The sequence below is a fragment of the Diabrotica undecimpunctata genome, chromosome 3 (genome assembly GCF_040954645.1).
Source record: "Diabrotica undecimpunctata isolate CICGRU chromosome 3, icDiaUnde3, whole genome shotgun sequence".
Classification (NCBI taxonomy): Eukaryota; Metazoa; Arthropoda; class Insecta; order Coleoptera; family Chrysomelidae; genus Diabrotica; species Diabrotica undecimpunctata.
The window spans coordinates 104461937-104486196 of NC_092805.1; the positions used below are offsets into that span (position 1 = coordinate 104461937).

At 35.7% G+C, this 24260-nt stretch overlaps 1 protein-coding gene across 1 annotated transcript in view; it reads left to right on the forward strand.

Annotated features, from left to right (window-relative positions):
• The first annotated feature begins 23414 nt into the window (after positions 1 to 23414).
• The window catches only part of E(z) (histone-lysine N-methyltransferase E(z)), a 39397-nt gene continuing 38551 nt past the window's right edge, over positions 23415 to 24260 (forward strand). The window contains exon 1 of the mRNA XM_072526485.1: positions 23415 to 23950. Within this exon, the coding sequence (XP_072382586.1) occupies positions 23698 to 23950 (253 nt within the window). The 5' untranslated portion in view covers positions 23415 to 23697. The remainder of the gene's footprint in view (positions 23951 to 24260) is intronic.

Genomic DNA, 24260 nt, shown 5'->3' on the forward strand with positions numbered 1-24260 from the left:
AAATTAAGTAAAGAAAAAACAAGAAGAAAATCAACTCGTGTATCTCGGCAGTAATATCAATTTCAGCTGAGATCCAACCGTCGAAATTAAATGACGTATAGAACAAACCCGAGCTACTTTTGTAAAAATGGCGATGTTTAAACGCTTGGAAGACTTTGAGATGTGGTTATACAGACGACTACTACGAATAAGCTGGGTCGGCAGACTAAGAAATGAGGAGGTCCTTAGACGCCTGTATCAAACAACACAACTGGTCAAAATAATAAAGAGATACAAGCTGGAATACATCGGTCACATTATAAGACAACCTAAAAAATATGAACTTTTACATCTGATCATTCAGGGAAAGATTCAAGGTAAACGTGGTCCCGGTAGAAGAAGAACATTATGGCTGAAAAATCTAAGACAAATGGTACGAAAAATCGACTACATCACTATTTAGAGCCGCTGTCAATAAAGTTACGATAGCGAATATGGTAGAAGACATGATATCCAACGATCGATAACGGTTATGGAACTAGAGGAAGAAGAAGAAAAATTTAATGTTCCACCGGAGTTCAGAAGCGAAGACTTAACGGTTAGAATATGGGTCTTAGTACAAAAGAATGCTAGAAACAGCATAGATGAAAACCTTTGGACAAATCGATGGTAAGACACTATAGGACACAGCTAGAAGTACAGATATACGACAGAGATGCAATTTGAAGAACATCAAGAACTGAGTAAGAAATAGAAGAGTAAAATGAAACTACTCAAGTCAACTAACCAGACACCTAAAAGAATAATAATTGACGATTTAGAACTGGAAGGTGTGGACACCTTCATTCACATAAGCTAGCCATTACTTAAAGATAACTTCAGCTAAGAAATTAAAAGAAGAATAGTGCTTGCCAATAAGTGTTACTATGACCTGAGAAGATATATGGCTACTCAGGTACTACTCAGAAAAATTAAAGTGACCGTCTATAAAACGCCAATAAGACCAGTGCGACCATATGAAGCAGAAACTTACACTTACACAGAATGAAATCCTAAGGAGAATATATGGAGAAATAAAAGAGCAAGGTTTGTGGCTCAGGAGCTACAACTTTAAGTGTATTGAAGTTTTGAGGAACCTGACGTAAAATTTATTGAGGTAGCACGTCTAGATGAATAGGGCATGTAATTAGACGAGAGGCAAGTTCAACAGTCACAAAATCATCTGGCCAAATAGGCCGATTTACAACAAGACAGAGGAAACCGATATTTAGGTATGAAGACAACCTGACGATAATTTACAACAACGTCAGCAAAACAATTAAAAGAAGAATAGTGTTTGCCAATAAGTGTTACTATGACCTCTTAAGACCAGTTGCCTAAAAACTACCCAGAAAAATTAAAGTGACTGTCTATAAAACGTTAATAAGATCAGTGCGACCATATGAAGCAGAAACATGGTAACTTAACAGAATGAAATCCTAAGAAGAATATATAGAGAAATAAAAGAGCAAGGTTTGTGGCTCAGGCACTACAACTTTGAGTTGTATAGAAGTTTTGGGGAACGTGACGTTGTAAAATTTATTAAGGTAGCACGTCTTTTATAGATAGGGCATGTAATCAAAAGAGAGGCAGGTGCAACAGTCAGAAAAGCTTTTGACCAAAGAGGGCCACAGGACCACGAGACAGAGGAAGACCGATATTTAGGTAAGAATACAACCTGAAAAGAATTTAAAATCTATTGCAGTTAGAGCACGGAGAAGAGTTGCCATAGACAGGAGCGAGTGGAGGATCGTTCTGAAGAAGACTTGTGATGTAGTGATGCCACTAATGATGATGAGGTGAGTTAGACAATGATATACAACCTTTTTAATCAGAAGCAGTTAGGATAAAACGGAATTAATTAATAAATAACAATAGTAGGTATTCTGATGACATCGTAATAATAGCTGATTCTTTGAAAAATATAGAAAAACTAATACTTAAAATATTAAGTTTCAGTACAGAATACGGACTCTCCATCAATATTAAAAAATCAAATTCATGAAAATTCGTAAGAATAACAGCACTGATAAAGTCATAATAGTAGGAGGCCAGCATATCTAAAGAGTAAAGAAATACACGTACTATTTGGGATGATTAATAACAGAAAATAATGACAACACAGCTGAAATAAAAGTAAAAATTAAAAAACACTTGACAACTTTATAAAAATGAAAACGGTTTTTGTAAGAGATATTGAGACTGACTAAATGATATCTTGGTTGAAAACTCTAAGAGAATGGTATGGTGGTATATCAAAACAAATAACAACTTTTTAGAGCAGTTGCTTCAAAGGTTAGAGTGGCCAAACCACGTGGTAGAGATGGCACATGAAGAATAGGAAAAATATATTAAAGTTAAATAAGAGGTAGATTTTAAGACCTTTATCTAATCACAAAACAAAAATGATTTTTAATATAACTGTAGCATATGAAAATTTTTTTGGATATGTATTGAAATCCCCTCGTATTTGTTAAAATATCAAAGAATAATCTTAGTATATTTCTCTTTATTTTCGTACGTATTAAAACACCGAAATCTTTCAAATTCCTCTTAGCGTCGCCGAGTAGATATAAACACATTTTTAGAGTTTGTTTATATTTCACAAGATGCGTATTTTGTCGGTATTCTTTGATCGAAGCCTCTTTTAGGATATATTGCGTTCCCGTTACCGTTGGAAGTGTTTTGTTTATACCAAGATTGTGCGAATGAATTTTAAAAATAATTGTTGACTCTCGCTAAGGCCGGCCGCTGTTAAAGGCGTGTTTAGTTTTATTGGAGTCCGAATTTATTTTCAAATTCGTAATCTTTTCGTTTTCCTTTTTTTGTCATGGAAATATAGTATAAAGTAGCAGTTAAATGTGTAGTATTGAGCAGTAAATAGTTACAGTTTAAGTGAGGTTCCAGAAGGTGAGGAACAAGAATCGTTGTTCCCATCCTCGTTTTGTTTCTCCCTGGTTGTCATCCCAGGCTTTTTGGCATTTTGGAGATGAATTTGTTCCTGTTCAGAGATTTCCAATCCCGTTTCAACCCTCAAACATTTTAGTGCTTTTTTTGGTGAAATCAGGTAACTTTTTTTGTGTTAAATTTTAAAGTCAAGATAGACATTAAAAAAAATAATTGCTTTCATTATTTAAAAAGATAATTTTTTATTTGCAATAATTTTTTATTTCCCTCAGTTTATAGCTCAGTAACATTTGTAAGTTTTGTAGCAATAGAGTTTGTAAACGAATAAGACATAATTATGTAAGTTTTTTCTTCTTTATTTATTTTGGTATGAATCTCTGTAACTAATAATGCAATTTTTTGTGTCATCTCTATTTTTGTAACTGTTTGTGTTGACACAGTAATAAATCTTTAATTTATCTCTCTGAACCATTTTGTTTATTTTAGAAAAGTCTCCTAACCCCTGTTAGTTTGTGTTTTTTATTTTAGTAAAGAAGAGCCTTTTTTCCTTTATCCAGCAAGATTAGGATTCTTCGAAGCGGCGTCTTTATTTCAAATAGCTAGAGGTCTTTCTTGTTGTTTTTATTTGCCCATTTGTCCAGGAGATTTATGTAAGTATCCATTTGTTTCATTTTTTTTGTAGTTGCCTCAATCAAGCACTCTCTCTCTCTTGTCGTTTCCTCATTGCTGAGGATCGTGATTTCCTACAATGCGGGCTGTCAATTCTCTCCATCTCTTGCGATTTTGGGCTGCTCTCATGGACTCGGAAAACGTCTCTCCAGTGGCTTTCTGTACTTGATCTGACCATCGGATAGGTGAGCGTCCTCTGCCTCTACGTCCTTCTACGTTTCCGCACACAATTAGTCTTTCTAAGTTGTCATTGTCTCTTCTCGCAATGTGGCCAAAAAACTTTAAAACATTTGCAAGACACTGAGAGGAGAGTCTGGTCTGAATGTTTAGCTCTTCGAGAATCGACTGATTTCATCTGTGCTCCGTCCACGAGACGCGTAGCATTCGTCTCCAGCACCACATTTCGAATGCGTCAATCCTTTTCCTATCCTCTGATTTTATTGTCCATGTTTCGGCACCGTAACTGAAGATTGAAAAAATGAGTGTCCGTACCAGTCTCATTTTGAGTTTTTTGGGTAAAGAGCGGTCCTTCCATATTTTTGACAGTCGACTCATCGCGTTCTTGGCCATCCCTATTCTTCTGCGAATTTCCGTATGGGAGGAGGCTGCATTGCTTAAGGATGATCCTAGATGCGTGAACTCGTCTACTTTCTCGAATTGATTTAGGGCGCCTGTTGTTTGGAGGATATTCGCGTGGTCCACAATCATGATTTTTGTTTTCTGATTATTAATCTTAAGCCCACACTTGTTGCTTTCGGTTTCTACTCTCTTTATCAGTCTCGACATCTCCTCTTCAGATGTTGCTATCAGTGTTGTATCATCTGCGAATCTTAAGTTTGAGATCTTTTTTCCTGCAATGGAGATGCCGCCTCTCCATCCATCGAGTGCGTTCCTCATTATGTATTCTCCATATAAATTGAACAGGTCTGGAGATAGTATGCACCCTTGTCGTACACCTCTGCTGGTTTTGAAGGTATCAGATTGCTGGTTTTCAATTCTTATTTTAACTGAGTTATCTTCGTATAAGTTTTTAATTAATATTGCCAAATGATCTGGAACTCCCATCTCATGAAGAACTGTCCAGAGAACTTCCCACTTCACACAATCAAATGCCTTTTGGTAGTCTAGAAAACAGATTATTATTGGAATTTTAAATTCGCGGGCCTTTTCTATGAGCTGCCGCATATTAAGGATTTGCTCTCTCGTACCCTTCCCTTTGACAAAGCCTGCTTGTTCTTGGGGAATTTGTTTGTCTAAGTATTGTTGCAAACGGCGTTTAATGATTCTTAGTAATATTTTGCTTGGATGGGAAATCAGTGAGATGGTACGATAATTACTACACTTTGTAGTTGTTCCTTTTTTATGGATTGGTATGCACAATGATGTGCGCCATTCTCTGGGCCACTTTCCGCATCTCCAAATTTTATTACAAAGTTTCCACATTATGTAACATCCTTTGTCTCCCATGTTCTGAAGGAGCTCTCCCGTGATATCATCGCAGCCAGGGGATTTATTCTTCTTGAGGTGAGTTACAGCTTCTTCAATCTCGGACAGCAGAATTTCAGGTTCAGGGTTGTATGCGATGTTTTCGAGGGCTGAAGTGTGGCCTAGATTTACGTGTTCTTCCCTGTAGAGCTCTGAACAATAGTTTTTCCATGTTTCCAACACTCTGTCGATATCACTTGTGATAATACCATGTTTGTCCTCTATTGCATAGTTCTTGGGTTTAAATTCTCTCGCAAGAATTTTCACTTTCCGGAAGAGGTCTTTGGTTTCATTTCGATATCCGTGATTTTCTATTTCTTGACAGATTTCAGAGATGTATTCTTGTTTGTCTTTTCGGCATCTTCGTTGAATATCTCTGGAGACAGCTTTATATGTCTGTTGATCACAGGGGCCAACTTTAAGTTGCTTTCTTTGTTCAATCACTTTCCACGTGTTTCTGCTGATCCACGGTTTAATGCTATTATTTATAGATGGTTGGCGACATTGGTTCACTGTTGTTACGATGGTTTCTTTAATATCTGTCCAAGCTTCATCCACACTTTGTTCTGCCTGATTGTTCTCTATTCTGGTTAGTGCTGGTTCAATTCTCTCTTTAAAGGTAGCTAATTCGGGGTCCGTTAGCCTAAAAGAACGGGGAGAAGCTTTGCGTATGTTCTTGAAACGTATTCTGTAATCAGCCATCAAGAGCTGGTGATCGCTTCCGCATTCTGCTCCTGGAAATGTTTTTGCGTTGGTAATTGAAGACTTCCATCTCGAACTGATCAGAATAAAGTCTATTTGATTTCTTGTTCTATCTCCAGGTGATTTCCAGGTATAGAGTCTACGCGGATGATGCTTGAAATGCGTGTTCATTACAGAAAATTTCCTTTGGTTGCAGAATTCTAATAGTCGGTCTCCTCGCTCATTCCTATCTCCTAGACCATATGGCCCTACAATCATCTTCATGTGGTCATCTAGATTCGTTCTTCCAAGTTTGGCATTAAAGTCGCCTAGTATCACCACTATGTCTTTGTTTGGTATTTTATCAAGTACACATTCGAGAGCCATATAAAAGTCTTCTAGTGTTGCTTGTTCTGCCGTGGATGTCGAGGCATATATTTGTATGATGTGGAGGATGGATGTTGAGCACTTTAGTCTCAGATGTATAATTCTGTCATTAACTGCATCATATCCATTTACGTAGTTCTGGAATGTGGGTGGTATTATAATTGCAACCCCATTGATGCTCTCTGTTTGGTGGCCTGAGAAATAAATGGTATTGCCAGAGGCGCTTCGGAAATGCCTCTTACCCTTCCAGTGAGTTTCACTGATGCCAAGCATAGAAATTCGATAATCAGCCATTTCTCTCTCTATTATATGTAATTTTCCAGGATGTTGGATCAAACCTCGTATATTCCAAGTTCCAAATCTGTTGGTTTTCCGAAAAGAGATTTTATTTAATGTTCCAGTAGTCCTTTGTGCACCTGCGACCTGGTTCCCTGTCGCATTGAGCCCGGTAGCCCATTTCACATCTCCCACCCCGGACGTGGGAAGACGCCGATTGTCAATCGGTTCGCCTGACTGACCTATTCTAATTTTGTAACACTCCATATTGTAGAAAATTGTCTTAGGAATGTAGTGAAGTGGTTTCCTCTTGCCTACTTCACCGCTGTGCAGAGACCGTGTATCTGGTTCTCACTGCGCTCTCTGATGTCTGATCCATAACCATACCAGTCCCCATGACCTATGCTCATGGTCAGTTTTAAACTTCTAGCTGCCGAAGTTTAGTTTGCGTCTGGGTTAGACGCTACCTTTCACCATATCTGGCTACCCTCACTTAGTTTAGCCTGCAGACCAATGCAGTTTCCCGGGGTGTGGCACGTGGAGCCATAAGTGAGAGTTGGGTCCAGTTATCAGGATATGAGGACCAGTTATCAAGAACCATCTCCCGTCTATGACGCTTGATGTGGTCGTCTCGATAAAAGGTGCTACCCCTATAACACAACCCAGGAAAGTATCGTTTATTTTGCTTGCCCTATCTCCACCCCAGTAGTTTCTGTCCCCAGTTTTCGAACCCCCTATAATTATACTCTATGTGGTAGGCAAAATATATTCGTCACATAATATCATGTGCTTTTCAGTGAATTTAAGAAGTTACTACAATTCTTTACGTCAAATTATAAACTTAAACTATGTCCCATTATTCCCTAAATGCTAGGTGAAACGGGAAACTAAACAGTTTAGATTTTAATTTCTTTCTTCCCACAGCTTTTGTTTTTTTTGTCACACTAAATAAATAAATGATAATAAATAAATGATATGATATAAATACATAAAGAACGTGAAATTAAAGAATTCTCTTGTGATATCAGTTGTTTTTTCAGCATTAATTTGTACTCTTTGAACCATGGTTTATTTCGTCCCGAAAAGGATACTTAGATATGGTTTCGTTGTATTTTATAAACAATCAATGTGCCAATATGACAGCTCAGCAATTTAATGAACGATATCAAGATAATCACGACAGAAGGAAGTATGTTTCAAAGTTGGTAAAAAAATTAGGAAGCTGGGAATGTAGGTAATAAAAAACGAGAAACTGAAGGACCTATAGTTAGGACACATAGTTCACCTAGATTCGATGTTAAATACGAGGCAAGTACAAGCGGCATCTGGAATAAAGCGAACTAGCATCCAAGCCATTTTGAAGAAGAGCAAATTTCATCCATATAAAATATGATTTGTGCAATAATGAGTGAGCGGTTAGTGACGACCCACAGTTTTTCTTTAATCTATGTTTCTCCGTTGGATGCACTTTTTTTCATAAACGGAACTTGAAATCTTCACAATTACCGTTATTGGTCTGGTTAAAATGCAGGATTTTTCACGAGGTGCATACACAGCAACGACAAAAATTTAATGTACGGGCTGGTATTTTTAGTGATCGACTGGTGAGATTATTTTTTACCTGGCAATTTGACTGGCGAAATTTATTTACCATTACTGGAAGACATGATTAACTCTGCCTTGACTGATATTAAAAATGATCAACAATATGATAAAGATCATTTGATTTTTCAACAGGATGGTGCCCCTCCGTATTATGCTTCACTTGTCCGTCCATATTTAGATTAAAATTTTACACAGTATTGGATTGGGAAGAGAGGAAGCATCGAATAATCTCCTCGATCATCAGATTTGTATACGATGGATTTTTTAGTCGAGAAACTTAAAAAGTAAAATCTATAGAATACCGCCCGTATCTTTAAAAGATTAACGTCAACGAATTGTCAACGAATGCCTACGAATCACTCCGCAAATATTTTAAAATGTGGAAGAACGTTTTAACAAATCTTTATCATTATACAGACGCCAGAGGTCTTCAGTTTCACCATTTGGTCAACTAAAGAAATAACTAACCAGCTAAAAATATTATTTTTTAAATGCATTTTTTTTAATAAATCAAATAAAGTATTGGACCGAATTTAAAAATGTAAAGGTAAATGTATATGGACTTGCAAGGGCTTTCAAACGACATCTTATTTTACCCCCATTGTTATTGGAATGTTAAATGTTGGAGTGATTCTTACCCTGGTTTAGGGCTGAAAGTAAAATAATCGAAAATACCGGAAAAATGTCTCCCCCCTCAAACAAAAATTGACCTGTCGCTGGGTTTTTCAAAAATGTCGCAGTTCCTGATAATGCCTCTGGGTCGTTTTCGTCCGGCCAACCTGTATATAATAGTCCCATATATTGATTACGCTGTACACGTGTATCCTACAAATTATCTGGAGAAAATCGGTTCCTAACGAGATAAAACCCAATAGCGCAAATATGAAGTAATACCTACCTATAATATGGTAAATACGTATTAGGTAGACTTGAATGAATTAGGTATTAAATTAGTAAATTAGTACAAAGTGAACTAAAAAAGAGACTAGGACCTCTACCAGTATTCAACACGTAAGATATAAATGAAATAACACAAAAATTAACGAATAACATAACATTAACTGCAAAAAGATCTGTGATCTGGATTTAATGGAAGAAAGAAGAACATCGAAAGAATCACCAAAGTATAAGGGTATAAGGCTATCAACAATAAAGTTAAAAGAGCATAAGGTCAGACTCGCGAGCCTATCAAACAAAACAAATATTCCAAACCATCAAAAACAATAGAAACATGAGAGTATTGAAACCAAATTTAACTAAAGGAAAATAAAAGATAACTAAAATTAAAAACCAAGAGGGAAATACGGTGACGGAAAAAACTCAAATAATCAAGGAAATACAAACGTTCTATGAGAATCTGTATACATCTACTATACAGAACCCCGGAACAGACCACAGAACAATTCTAAACGTCGGCTCGGAAACTGTCCCTAAAATAACTTCTTCGGAAATTAGACATGCCTTACAGCAAATGAAAAATAAAAAAGCTCCTGGTGAGGATCGTATAACGTCTGAAATGTTAAAAATGGGCGGCAACATTGTTGTAGAGGTTGTGGAAGTTTTATTGAATAAGTGTCTAACAGAAAAAAGAATAGCCAGTCTATGGGAAAACGCCGAAATAATACTTTTACACAAGAAAGGAGACACTACTAATATTGAAAACTACAGATCTATAAGTTTGTTACCATTATTATACCATTATTAGTTGAAAGTTTTATTACCAATGTACAAAGATATGAAGAACTTTATAAATCCAGTGGAATCCCTTTATGGAATTATTCTTATGAAATGTTTCTTTCTCCAGTTAAGACCCATATTAACGCTCGCTATTTGTGTCAAAACAATATTATTATACAAAAAGAATATTATCGGGATTGTATAGTAAAATGGAAAGAGTATGAAAAAGTTTATACTGATGGGTCCAAATCGGAACATGGAGTTGGCTGTGCAGTTTATTATCCTTCCAAAAATATTAAGTTAATATACAAACTATCAGATATGATGTCAATTTTCAGTGCTGAGCTTATTGCCATAAAATTAGCAATTAATCTGTGTTTAGAACAAGAAGAAGATAAATTTGTCATATTTACAGACTCTAAAAGTTCGGTAGAAAAACTTAATAATCTATGTTTGAATCCTAATTTAAATTACATTCTTCTTGATATTTTGGAATTGTATCAAAATGTATCAAGTAGAGGAAAACAAATTTATATATCATGGATAAAAGCCCATTCAGGTATAGAAGAAAATGAAGAAGTGGACTACTCTGCAAAATATGGTGCAAAAAATGGAAGAATACTTAGATTAAAAATACCAGAGTCTGATTTTATTCCAATTTTTCGAAAGGAACTTAACAGTGGCAGATAAAATATAAATGTGGAGACAAAGGACAGTTTTTTAAGAATATACAACCAAAAATAAGGGACAAACCATGGTTTGAGAATACACGTAATCGATCAATTATTATTCGGATAATAAGTCGAATGCGCTGCAATCATGCACTATTTCCAGCTTATAAACATAAAATAGGTTTGTTAGATAATAATAAATGTCTATGTGATGAAATTGCCGATTTACAACATATTCTTTTAGAATGCCCGTTAAAAAAATTAGAAATTGATCAGTTCTATCAAAATTTAATATCGTACAAAATGAAATTTCCAATAAATATTTCAAATCTATTGACATTAGAGGATAATAGTATCTACAACATCATATATCAGTATGTAAAATTGTACCCTCTTGATGATCGATTGAAGGTTACACAAAGAACGGTACTAGGCTCGGGCTTCAGTCTGGTAGAGGTATCTTGGTCGGGGTTCTTGTTACAGCTCAAATATCACGGATCAATTAAGGAAGTACTTACGACACAAAGACAAGAAGTTAGAAGAGAAGATAAGAGATAAGAGAAGAAAAGTTATTTGGGCACCACCCTATTTTTAGAGGAACAGGGAAACCTTAAGGCATAGAGAATACGATAATGAGAAAGATAAGATACAGTTAAGATACGCGAGAATAAAATAAACCGTGAGAGGAAAGGTATCTTGATCGTGCGGTACACACTCAATATTTCGACACAGATACACTAATTATACGATAAAACAAATAACATAAATCAGTAAAAATGCCTGAAAGAGATACACCATGCACAATAATATATATTCATATCATAACATTAAAAATAAAAAGCAAAAGGTTCGTCAACAAAATTATATTGAGGTATATAAAAAAAATACACTATAACAATCTTTACGGCACAGTTAGATGACACGAGATAAGTGATTGATTAATTTATAATCGAATAAAAACAAAAAATATCTTTTTTGGGAAAATAATTCTGCATAACGTAGTATTCTCAAGAATAGAAGAAAGCAAGGGACATTATAATAGTCAATATTCGTCAAACAAATTATTATTATGCCTTGAGAACACTTAAACGTTTACCAAAAATTTTTTTATTGAATGTGATCACCTCAAATCTATATATGAAATTTAACATAAATATACCCTACATTAATATAAAAGAAATGGTCCGTAATTTATACATATATTATATCGTAGGTTCAAACTCATAATAGTTCGTTCCGTTTAACCATAAACAGCAAGGTCACTAAACTAAACGTTGTAAATCAAATTCTTACGGTTTAGGTATCAAAGTTGAGCTTTAGTCAATAAAATTTACTACTCACAATTAATATGCCACAGGTGGATACAGATAGTGGCGTTAGGCCTTCAATAAAGTCACTTGACACTTGGTCCTCGGCAACAGGTAGCTACAGCAACGAATTACGGTTTGATTTCGGCAGACGAGAAGATAAACAGCCAAACAGGAATAGCACAGGTAATAATCGGTAGTAGAGATGAATGATGAATAATGCACAATGAATGGTGAATATTAAATAATGGCTAATGGCTAATGGCTAATCGTTAATGGCTAATGGTTAATGGTTAATGGTTAATCGGCAAACAGAAGTGACCTCGTTCCTTCGAAGTGGAACACGTCTGTTGGACAAAAGAGAAAATATTTAATATAGGACTCACTGTGTAAAGATAAATAAGGGTGAATTGAAAATCCACTTACCGCCGATTGTCGAAGATAAGACCGCTTGCCACAGGAACCAACTTGGAAATGAATATCGGATTGGGAATTTAGAAGGGCTTAGACAAGCGAAGGTTGAAAATAGGGAAGGGATATTGGCTGAAGGATGCCACGCGATATTGACATTAAATAACCGGGATATTGGGGTTCATTTTCGTAGCGTTTACCAATAGAAAGTAAAGTTTCTACGAAAAACAACTCTTCTGATTTTCTGAGAAGGTAGCTCGGAGATTTCACAATAGGTCCTTTTTCCTTTGTTATTAGGAAAGATTTTTATGTAGCAAAACAAGATAAAAAGAAGAAGAAACATTTGGCGAAGTTATTTCTTTGTTAAAAAAAGGCGTAACAAAACGAAGGTATGCAGGCATGGGCGGCGTGAAAATAGTTTATTAAAGGGAATAATTTAAAGAAATTATGAACATGCTTCACAGCCCTTTCCACGATGTAAACTGGGTGTACTGAGTTTGCATCGGAACTGTGAAACAAGGAAGCATGGGAGAACTATCGTAAAGACAAGTTGAGAAAAACAAGGAAAGTTTACGTTACTACGATAACACATACGTACAATATGACCAAGTAACATTATAACATAACATAAACGATACACTAAATAGTATCTATCTAACACAATAGACAAAACATAAAAGTAATTCTACAAGTTTTACAAAAGTTATAAAGGTATATGCTTAATAATTATAATTTTTACAAAAGGTATGAAAGTACAAGCTTAATGAATTTATTTAACCTATATAATATTTTTATACAACTATGTTAATATATACACTTATGTGTCAAAAGGTATAAGAGGGTATCCGCTCGATATTGTTACAGCAAAATAGGACACGTAAGGCAAACAAGGCAATATGGAGATCGTTAAACAATGAGCGAGAGAGTGAGTTCGTCGCGAGATTGTTAACGTGAGGCACCTTGGTTTAAATAACACTGTATCAATAGATAGTCCGAGTATTTTGCTTAGATATCATCACTAGAAAGATAGACTTAACCTAGTTTCAGTGGTGTAAGAAGATAGCTAAAAATCCATATAACGGTACTTATTGAAATATAAGCGGTAATAATAGACGATTAATATGCCAACGTTTTTCGTAACTCGGCATAAAGGTAATAAGACTAATGTTAAGTTTTGGTTAGGTAGGTAGGGAGTTTGTAACTAACAAGGAGAATTGTAATGAGGATTTGCGTACTTAGTATCTCTTAATGATTATCAAAAGTCTATGCAGTATTAACAAGAGATTGAGATTTAATAGAGTTAAAAATTATATTTCAGTAATGTGGTTGCAAAAACCCGAGGTTTAGGAGCAGGGGGTACATATGGTACATAATTTTTCAGGTGCACATAGGGTATTTATTCTGGTATTGATGGGACTAACCTCTTAGGCACCAAAATTAACACTAAGAGAGTCATTTAATTGGCCTCATTCCGGTTGAAGAACGACTGAATTCTTACCACAGATGGTCAATAGAAACTAGGATCCAGATACTATTTTCGGCGAGTCAACTGGCGAACGTCCGCTAACATCAGTCCTAGCCTTCCTCAGTGCCTAGTATCTCTGGCAGATGCTGATCTCTATGACGAAAAGGGGTAGAGAAGATGTTATTTCTATGTTGGGTCTCACATCAAAAGTTAAACCAAGTAGGAAAGAGAGTACTACACGATTTGGGAATTCTAAACACGACAGAGATGTCACAGCCGGACAGTGTGTTTAGGGATTTAGGGGAAGTCTTGTTAGAAACCTGTATCAGTAAAGATAAGGTATAAGGCAATTGTACTTTTTAGAAGGTAAAGGCAAGAAAATCTTAGGTTTTCTTAAATAAGGTAGTCCTTAATTATTCCATTTGGAGTCAAGGTAGTTTTATTCAAGATACGATATGTTTCCAATTTTCTTTGGAAGGTAAGGTGTGTTTCTAACAGATAAGGTACCCTTCAATTTTCATTTGAAGGTAAGGTAAATCTTTTCCAATTTTTGTTGGAAGATAAGGTATATTTTCAACAGATAAGGTACCCTTCAATTTTCATTTGAAGGTAAGGTAAATTTTTCGTTGGAAGGTAAGGTATATTTCCAACAGGTAAGATATCCTTACATTTTTATTTGAAGATAAGGTAAAAATTTTTAAATAAAGGTAACACGATAAGATTTCTTCGCTTGTAAGGACTACAGCACAGCCTATATAACGATTATTTTATCAACGCAATGAGGTAAGGTGTGTTATAAGATAGGACGAAAAATTTAAGGTAAATCGCATGACGTCGAAAGTAAAAATAAAGACATAGATAAGTAGAAATCAAAGCAATTAAGACTAACCATGAATTATAGGGGTCTCAACAAACATCAATTTACATGGACAGGTAAGATACATCGGTAGAAAGACATGAGAGGTGTTTTCACGAATCTTGTTACAACAATGTATGTATGAGTGTCAGATAAGAAATAGTAGGAAATAGTAAAATAACCGTTTTTACTACAGACGTATTATAACATATATAGATATGGGAGGTAAAAGTTCCTAGTCAATAAAGTTAGATGTGGGCGTTAGACGACAGTTACAAAAGGTATAATATATATATTTCTAGCATGGTAAATATTTATTCTTGCTCATTTTCTGAGACTTCAGAATCAAAAGAGTCACTATAACACGGCTTTAAATCTTTTATATGCCAGCGTCCAGCATTAGTACCATCTTCGTTTTTTATTTGATACACCAGACGAGAGAATTTTTTAGATATTGTACCCTTGACATACTTGGGAGCAAGCTTAGACATGAAACGTTTTGGAGCACTACTAAGAACAATATTTTTGCGCCACACGGTATCACCAACAGAAAATTGAACATCTCGTTTGCGGAGATTATAGTATTTGGCATTTCTTTCATAGGCTTTAGATAGGTGGGTTTGGACTTCCTTGAAGACAGTTGACAATCCAGTTATTTCAGAGGCATATTCGTCTCTGTTACCGGGAGAGAATTCGATATTTTGGAGCTGGTCATGGGGACGATTATAATAATCTCCTAATAAGGGAACGTTGCGGGCAAAATTCAGAAAAGCTGGGGAGTGTTGAGTAACTTCATGGCGGGCGGTATTAATAGCTTGTTGAATTTTAAAAATTTCTCTATCCCATTCGGAATGTTCGGTAATATAGCTGCGAATAGCGGTACAAATGGTACGATTACTTCTTTCTACGAAGTTGCATTGGGGGGAATAAACGGCAGTGAACCAGATTTTTTGAACTCTGTATTCATGACAAAGATTCTTAAGAATTTTGCTATTAAAATTAGAGGCATTGTCGCATATGATGTGTTGGGGAACACCGAAAGTTAAGAAAACATTATTTTCTAGGAAGTTAGCGACATTCTGAGCGGTAGCTTTGCGTAGGGGTTGTATTAACGTATATTTAGAGAACCAGTCAGTCACGACGAGTAACCAAGAGAAACCTTTTTTACTGCGCGTGAGGGGACCGATAAAATCAATAGCAATTATTTGCCACGGGAACTCGGCTTTCTTCTGATTTCCCATTAAACCCATTTGAGGAACATTTGGAGCTTTCTGTGCTCCACAGACTTGGCAAGAACGAACATATTTGAGGACGTCTCTCCTCATCTTCGGCCAGTAAAATCTCTCTTTGACCCGGGATAAAGTTTTAAAATAGCCTAAATGGCTACAAGTAGGAGGTTCATGACAGGATTTGAGAACGTCGTGTTTCTGGGGAGAAGGTACTAAAATTTTCCATTCTATTTCGTTAGATTTAAAAGGTAGACAGGTAGGTACATACTTATAAACATATTCATTTTCTACTTTCCATTGGGGGAAGTTATCTGGATTAGCGATAATTTTTGACCGTAAGTTATCATACCAGGGCTCGATTCTATTTAGATCAACATCGAGAGAAGCTAATTCGGGACTTACAGGAGTTTCGTCCAGAGGGACTTGTTCGTGCATTCTACTGAGTGCATCCGGTACTTTATGGCAGGATCCCTTTCGGTGAACAAGAGTAAAGTTATGTTGTTTGAGGCGCATGGCCCAACGACAAAGACGACCGGAGGGATTTTTGAGGGTAGTCAACCAGAGAAGGGAATAGTGGTCAGTGATGACGGTGAACTTGGTTCCTTCAACATACGGACGAAATTTTTCAATGGCGAAAAGGACGGCAAGGCACTCACGTTCTGTGACAGAGAAATTTCGCTCGGCTTTAGTCAGAGATCGACTAGCGTAACATATAACTTGTTCGCTATCATCTAATTTTTGCGTCAAAACAGCTCCAACTCCAGTATCACTGGCGTCGGCTTGAACGACGAAGGGTTTCGAAAAATCTGGTTGAACCAGTACGGGGGCAGATACTAAGGCTTGCTTGATTAAGATAAAAGACTTTTCAGCTTCAGGATTCCAAGTAATGGTTTGTTTCTTTTCTTTTCCTTTACCCTTTAGGAGATCGTTTATTGGAGAGACAAGGGTAGAGAAATTTTTAATAAAACGGCGGTACCAAGAGCAAAGTCCAATGAAGCGTTTAATTTCGGTAGTGTTTGTAGGTCTGGGATAGGTTATCATAGCAGATATTTTTTCGGGGTCCGACCGAAGAGAATTATCACCAACGATATAACCGAGAAACTTAAGGGAAGTTTTGAAGAACTCGCATTTATCTACGTTAATGGTCAGATTTGCGTCCTTTAGCTTTTCTTTAACTTTAGAAAGAAGAGAGATATGTTCTTCAAAGGTAGGGGAACATACTATTATATCGTCAAGATAACAAAAAATAAAGGGTTCGAATTCAGGTCCGAAAATTGCATCTACTAGACGTTGTTGTGTTTGTGCTGAATTACACAAACCGAAAGGCATAACGGTAAATTGGAATAACCCTCGACCTACTACGGCGAAAGCAGTTTTTTCACGAGATGATTTTTCCAAGGGGATTTGCCAGAAAGCTTTCTTAAGATCAATAGACGAGATAAATTTTGCACCTCGTAAAAGAGAGAGGATCCTATCGATATTTGGAAGCGGGTAGGTGTCATGTTTAGTGACATCGTTTAAAGTACGACCATCAAAACAAAAACGAAATTCGTCATTTTTCTTCCTAACCAACAAAACGGGTGAACACCAAGAACTACAACTGGGTTCTATCACACCTAGCTGGAGCATTGAATCTAGTTCTTTATTTAAGATATTCGACATATATGGAGACATAGGGAAAGGACGTCGCTTGAATGGTTTTGAGTCGCCTGTATCTATTGTCATTTGAATTTTATTTGTGCGGCCTATACCTTCAGCGCTACTAACTTCGTTAAAGTTATTAATAATTTTGTTCGCTAAGGTACGGTCGGTTGGACTAAGAGATTCTAACGAACAAAGATGCGGGAAGATAGCTTCTGGATTGGCCATAGGAAAAGGATGATTTGGTTTGTCGGACTTAGTATTCCATTGGTTGGTATTAAAATCAATTGAGAGACAAAATTGTTCAGCAAAATTACTTCCAAGGATAAAAGAACACGGTAAAGAAGGCACTACAAGGCATTGAATTACTCTAAAGACATTATCGGCAAGAATAGGTAAATCTATGAGACCAGTTACTTTTTTATTGGAACCGTCTGCTAGAGAAACTGTCGAGTTAACGGATTTATTTATTGGAATTTTATTTTGATTAAGAAAAGCGAGACCTTGTTGTCCGGCACACGTAATGGAACAACCGGTATCCAATAGTACAGTAAAATCTTGATTGTAGATATTTACAGATATGTAGGGTCTTTTATCAGTCTTTTTAGAGATCACAAGGGGACAGACTTTATTATGAGAAGGAAGACGATAGAAGTTTCTAACTTCCGTAAGGTAATTTTTCCACTCATTTTCGGTCAAGCGGTAGGAGTTTCTATGCGAAAAGTCTCGGTTCTTATTCCATTGTTTTCGCTGACGGGAGTTAAAGGTACTTCGGTGAGATGTAGGAGAACGGTAATCTCGAGGTAAATTATTCTGAATTCTATTTGAAGAATAACTGGAGGATCGGGAGATATCGGACTTTTTGGGATGTCTGGGAATAGAATAGCCGATAGTATTTATTCCGTACGTTAGTTTTTTGGAGGATTACAATTTGTACATTGTGGGAAGGTAACTTGAGATTTTCCACATCGATAACAAAATATTTTCCTCGGACGACGACATTCACGGTGACTGTGTCCTTTGCCTTGGCAATTCCAACACGCAGTGGAAGAGTTTGGCTTAGAAGTTAAGGGAGGTACGTAATTCTTGCCTAAAGAACGGTTCGTGGGAAAGGTATTACTAGAAAAATTGTTTCTAGACTGAAAATGTCTCGGAGGGTTTCTCTGGGCATCCCTTTGGTTTTCTACGCTAGAAATAGAAGGAGAGTCACGTTTGAAAACTGAGGCAGCATTTATTTCGACGGTATTAATGAGAGAAGATAATTGGTCTACGGTATCCACCGTACTAGTGGCTATCATAGTAGAATATTCCGGTAGGAGATTTGAACGAATATAAGAGATTATGGTTTTTTCGGAGGGCTGTCTCGGTAATCTCTTTATTAAATTAAGTATGTCTGCTTGATACAGAACGAAAGGTTCATTTTTTCTTTGCTTACGGCTTTTGATCTGATCCCACAGTTCGTCTTCATAGCCATGCGGAAGGAATGTGAATTTAAGTAATTCGACCAGTTGTGGCCAAGAGGTAAGTTTAGATTTAACGCTGCTAAACCATTTAGCTGCGTTACCTGAGAAAAATTCCACGGCAGATCGGAAAAGTATCGCATCGGGAATATCACGCGATTCAGCAAGATTTTGAATTTTTTCCAAGACACTAAATAGATGCTTAGGATCACCGGAAAATTTAATATTCCAATCACCTACATTGACAGGAGTATTAACATGGACGATAGGGTTAATGGCTGGCATAGGAGCTTGTGAAGTTAAAGGTATATATGCAGGATTCGAGTCGGTAGTGATTATTTTATCATCTAGGTTTGCTTCTAACAGAAGGCAGGTAGAGATAGCTTCGTCTTTAAAATTCGATTCCACAGGTTTCTGTGGATCTGGGGTTAGACGTTGTAGTCTTAGGGAAAGATGCAATAAATGGGCCTTGGTTCTTTTGTAGACAGAATCACTAGGGTCTCCTTCAAATTCAGAAATAAGATTTTCGACTTCGGAAAAGATAGTTTCGATCTGGCTTGATTCATCTTCGAAGATAAGGGGATTTTCCGTTAGATCGATAATCGGAGTGGCTTTCTGAAGGGCTTTCTTAAGGATAGATTTTTTTTCGGAAAGAGTTCTATTTGACTTAATACCTCTGATTTTCAGTTCGTAATCGATCTGATTTACCTTGAGATAAGAGATAACAGAAGAATCCATTTTTAAACTCGTTTAGATAAAAAATAGTCGAGAGAAGAGAAGATACTTATATTTGAAGACTGCGTTGCGGTGCTATTTTTTACCATTTAGCTACCACATTGGACGATATTTTCTTGCTGTTAGCTACCACATTGGGCGCCATTCTTTTCTGTGTACCCTCTTGATGATCGATTGAAGGTTACACAAAGAACGGTACTAGGCTCGGGCTTCAGTCTGGTAGAGGTATCTTGGTCGGGGTTCTTGTTACAGCTCAAATATCACGGATCAATTAAGGAAGTACTTACGACACAAAGACAAGAAGTTAGAAGAGAAGATAAGAGATAAGAGAAGAAAAGTTATTTGGGCACCACCCTATTTTTAGAGGAACAGGGAAACCTTAAGGCATAGAGAATACGATAATGAGAAAGATAAGATACAGTTAAGATACGCGAGAATAAAATAAACCGTGAGAGGAAAGGTATCTTGATCGTGCGGTACACACTCAATATTTCGACACAGATACACTAATTATACGATAAAACAAATAACATAAATCAGTAAAAATGCCTGAAAGAGATACACCATGCACAATAATATATATTCATATCATAACATTAAAAATAAAAAGCAAAAGGTTCGTCAACAAAATTATATTGAGGTATATAAAAAAAATACACTATAACAATCTTTACGGCACAGTTAGATGACACGAGATAAGTGATTGATTAATTTATAATCGAATAAAAACAAAAAATATCTTTTTTGGGAAAATAATTCTGCATAACGTAGTATTCTCAAGAATAGAAGAAAGCAAGGGACATTATAATAGTCAATATTCGTCAAACAAATTATTATTATGCCTTGAGAACACTTAAACGTTTACCAAAAATTTTTTTATTGAATGTGATCACCTCAAATCTATATATGAAATTTAACATAAATATACCCTACATTAATATAAAAGAAATGGTCCGTAATTTATACATATATTATATCGTAGGTTCAAACTCATAATAGTTCGTTCCGTTTAACCATAAACAGCAAGGTCACTAAACTAAACGTTGTAAATCAAATTCTTACGGTTTAGGTATCAAAGTTGAGCTTTAGTCAATAAAATTTACTACTCACAATTAATATGCCACAGGTGGATACAGATAGTGGCGTTAGGCCTTCAATAAAGTCACTTGACACTTGGTCCTCGGCAACAGGTAGCTACAGCAACGAATTACGGTTTGATTTCGGCAGACGAGAAGATAAACAGCCAAACAGGAATAGCACAGGTAATAATCGGTAGTAGAGATGAATGATGAATAATGCACAATGAATGGTGAATATTAAATAATGGCTAATGGCTAATGGCTAATCGTTAATGGCTAATGGTTAATGGTTAATGGTTAATCGGCAAACAGAAGTGACCTCGTTCCTTCGAAGTGGAACACGTCTGTTGGACAAAAGAGAAAATATTTAATATAGGACTCACTGTGTAAAGATAAATAAGGGTGAATTGAAAATCCACTTACCGCCGATTGTCGAAGATAAGACCGCTTGCCACAGGAACCAACTTGGAAATGAATATCGGATTGGGAATTTAGAAGGGCTTAGACAAGCGAAGGTTGAAAATAGGGAAGGGATATTGGCTGAAGGATGCCACGCGAAATTGACATTAAATAACCGGGATATTGGGGTTCATTTTCGTAGCGTTTACCAATAGAAAGTAAAGTTTCTACGAAAAACAACTCTTCTGATTTTCTGAGAAGGTAGCTCGGAGATTTCACAATAGGTCCTTTTTCCTTTGTTATTAGGAAAGATTTTTATGTAGCAAAACAAGATAAAAAGAAGAAGAAACATTTGGCGAAGTTATTTCTTTGTTAAAAAAAGGCGTAACAAAACGAAGGTATGCAGGCATGGGCGGCGTGAAAATAGTTTATTAAAGGGAATAATTTAAAGAAATTATGAACATGCTTCAAAATCTACGAATATTACTTTGTACAATAAGCAGTATTGCGACATATGAATAAATTTGTAAGCCTAAAACGAAAAAAAAAACAAACAAAAAAATAAAATAAAAAAAAAACAAAAAAAATAAAACAAAAAAAAACAATATATACAAAAACAAAAAAAAAACAATATATAAAAAAACAAAAAAAAATCAAACCGATAAATGAATAATATTAAACAAAAAAAAATACTAATAAAAAGAAATTAAAAATAAAAATAAAAGAATAGTTACAACGTTATATATATACTGATATCAAAAAAAAAACATTAAAAATGAAAATAACTAACCAAAATATTTAGGCATTTACTAACACACTAAAAATATTGTATCCCAATTTAACATGTATAAAATATTAATATGTATATAATGTAAACAATGGAAATGGATGATAAAACTATGAGAAAACTTGACTGGCCTTTTGGCTTTGCCAGTGCCATTAACTAAGGAAAAAAAAATAAGTTTGTTGTCACACTTATAGTTATACAAATTGCTAACAAGAATAACACAAAACTTGATTTATATCAACCGGTTGAACAGGTGGGATTTAGAAAAGGGTTTGGTACTAACGATCACTTACAAACCATCAGAACACTGGTAGAAAAAACTACATAATATAAAGTACCTCTACATATGGTATTTATTGACTTTCTTGGTCCTATTTGTCAGCCCTGAGGGATGCTCGAATAGACTCACTACACTTATTAAAAACATTTATGAACAGGCCACATTAAACATCAAAATCAACGAAGACGAAAAAACTGAAAACATGCGTCTTGGTAAAGGTATTAGAAAAGGTGATACTATTTCACCAAAGCTTTTTACCTTAGCATTGGAAAATGTATTCAAACAGCTCGACTGGGAGCAAAAAGGTCTAAACATTGATGGTGTACGTCTGAGTCATTTGAGGTTTGCGGACGACATAGTATTATTTAGTACAGATATCAAGGAACTGGAACAAATGCTCAATGAATTAAATCAGCAGTCAAATAAAATAGGTCTTAAAATGAACCTTCAGAAAACAAAAATAATGAGTAATTTACAAACTAATATTGTTATTGACAACGTCAGTCTTTTAAAATGTAGACCACTATATATATATCTTGGACATACCATTAAAATCGGCAAAGAAAACCAAATAGCCGAAATAAAAAGATGCATACAATTATCTTGGGTAGCTTTCAGCAAGTTAAGCTTTATCTTGAAGAATAAAGATATACCAATGTGTCTAAAACATAGAGTTTATGACAAATGTATCTTGCCTGTAACCACATATGGACTGGAGACTATGGCCTTTACAAACAAAACCTTAGAGCAGCTCAGTACAACCCAAAGAGCGATGGAGAGGGCCATGCTAGGGATTAGTTTGAGAGGCAGGATTCGAAATATCGACATTCGTGAAAGAACAAAGATTAATGATGTCGCAGAACGTATAGCAAGGCTCAAGTAGCAATGGGTCACACATGCTGCCCGAGATAATCCCGAAAAATGGACACAGAGATTAACAAATGGAGACCAAGAGAGAACAGGCGAGGAGTAGGCAGACCACAGAAAAGGTGGGCAGATGATATCAAACGGATGAGAATTGCCAAGAGTAGAGATCAATGAAAGCAAATGGAAGAGGCCTATGTCCAGCGGTGGAATACAGGCTGAAGAAGAAGAAGAAGAAATAAATTAGACGCGTAATCATAATAATTATAATTTTTTTTTTGTAACAACCACTTTAAGGAAAGGTACATGGTACATTTAGGTACATTTAAATTTATAATCAATGATTTTATTCACTTTAGTTTCACATACACGGTCTCTAACCTTACGTTTATTAAGCCAGGAACAAGTATTAGATTTAACGGTTAGACGCAGTAAGGGTAGAGGTAGAGGTAGAGGTCACAAACCATACATACTCTACCACAAACCATACAGTATGTATGGTTTGTGGTAGAGGTTGTCGTTCTGTCGTTGTCGAAGTTAAATGTCAACTTAATTTAGTGGGAAGGGGAGTTTATAGTAGGTGTAATAATATAATATAATTTAATTATTAATTATGGAAAGATAATTGTACTACATATTAAAAGAAAGGAAAAAGTATGGTTTTTGTATGTATTTACTCTCGCTTTATTTCAACTATCTGAATGTGTATATATCCTCTTAAAAGGGGTAGCGTCGTCCTACCACATTGTATACCTATTAACAATTACAGCTGATCTTTAACAGGGTACCTAGCTATAAATATTAAAAAATGGCAAAACCTAAAGTCGGCGTGGACTGGAAGAGAAGAGTTAAGCAGGAATACATGAGGTTGCGACAGATTAAAAGGTATAAGAGAGCTGATGATGTAAAGCTAGCATGGAATCAAAACAGATCAAAGATGAGTGAAATTCTTATTGCAGAACAGAAACGTTGGACTGATGGTAAAGCTTTTTGGGGAAACACTCCTGAATTACCAGCCCACTCAACATGCATGAAAAAGGCAGAAGTTATTGGCAATGAAGGTAGGTTGATAAATGAGTACATCCCTTATGTTGTTAATCTTTAATGGACAATATGAATATTTTTTAAAGTAGAGAGCTGCATGAGGGATCTGTTTTTTAAAGATAATAAAATCAGTTTAAGTTACTTTCTACTTTATCTAGCCACAAAACATTTTCCACAATATTTTTGTTTGCATAATGAATGCATTTTCATGGATAAACTAATACATGATTGTTGTAGATACTATTATTCAGTCAGAAACCCTTTCCTATTTGAACCCCAATCAATGACATTTCAATTAAATTGTCCAAATTTTGTTAGCATTAGTGC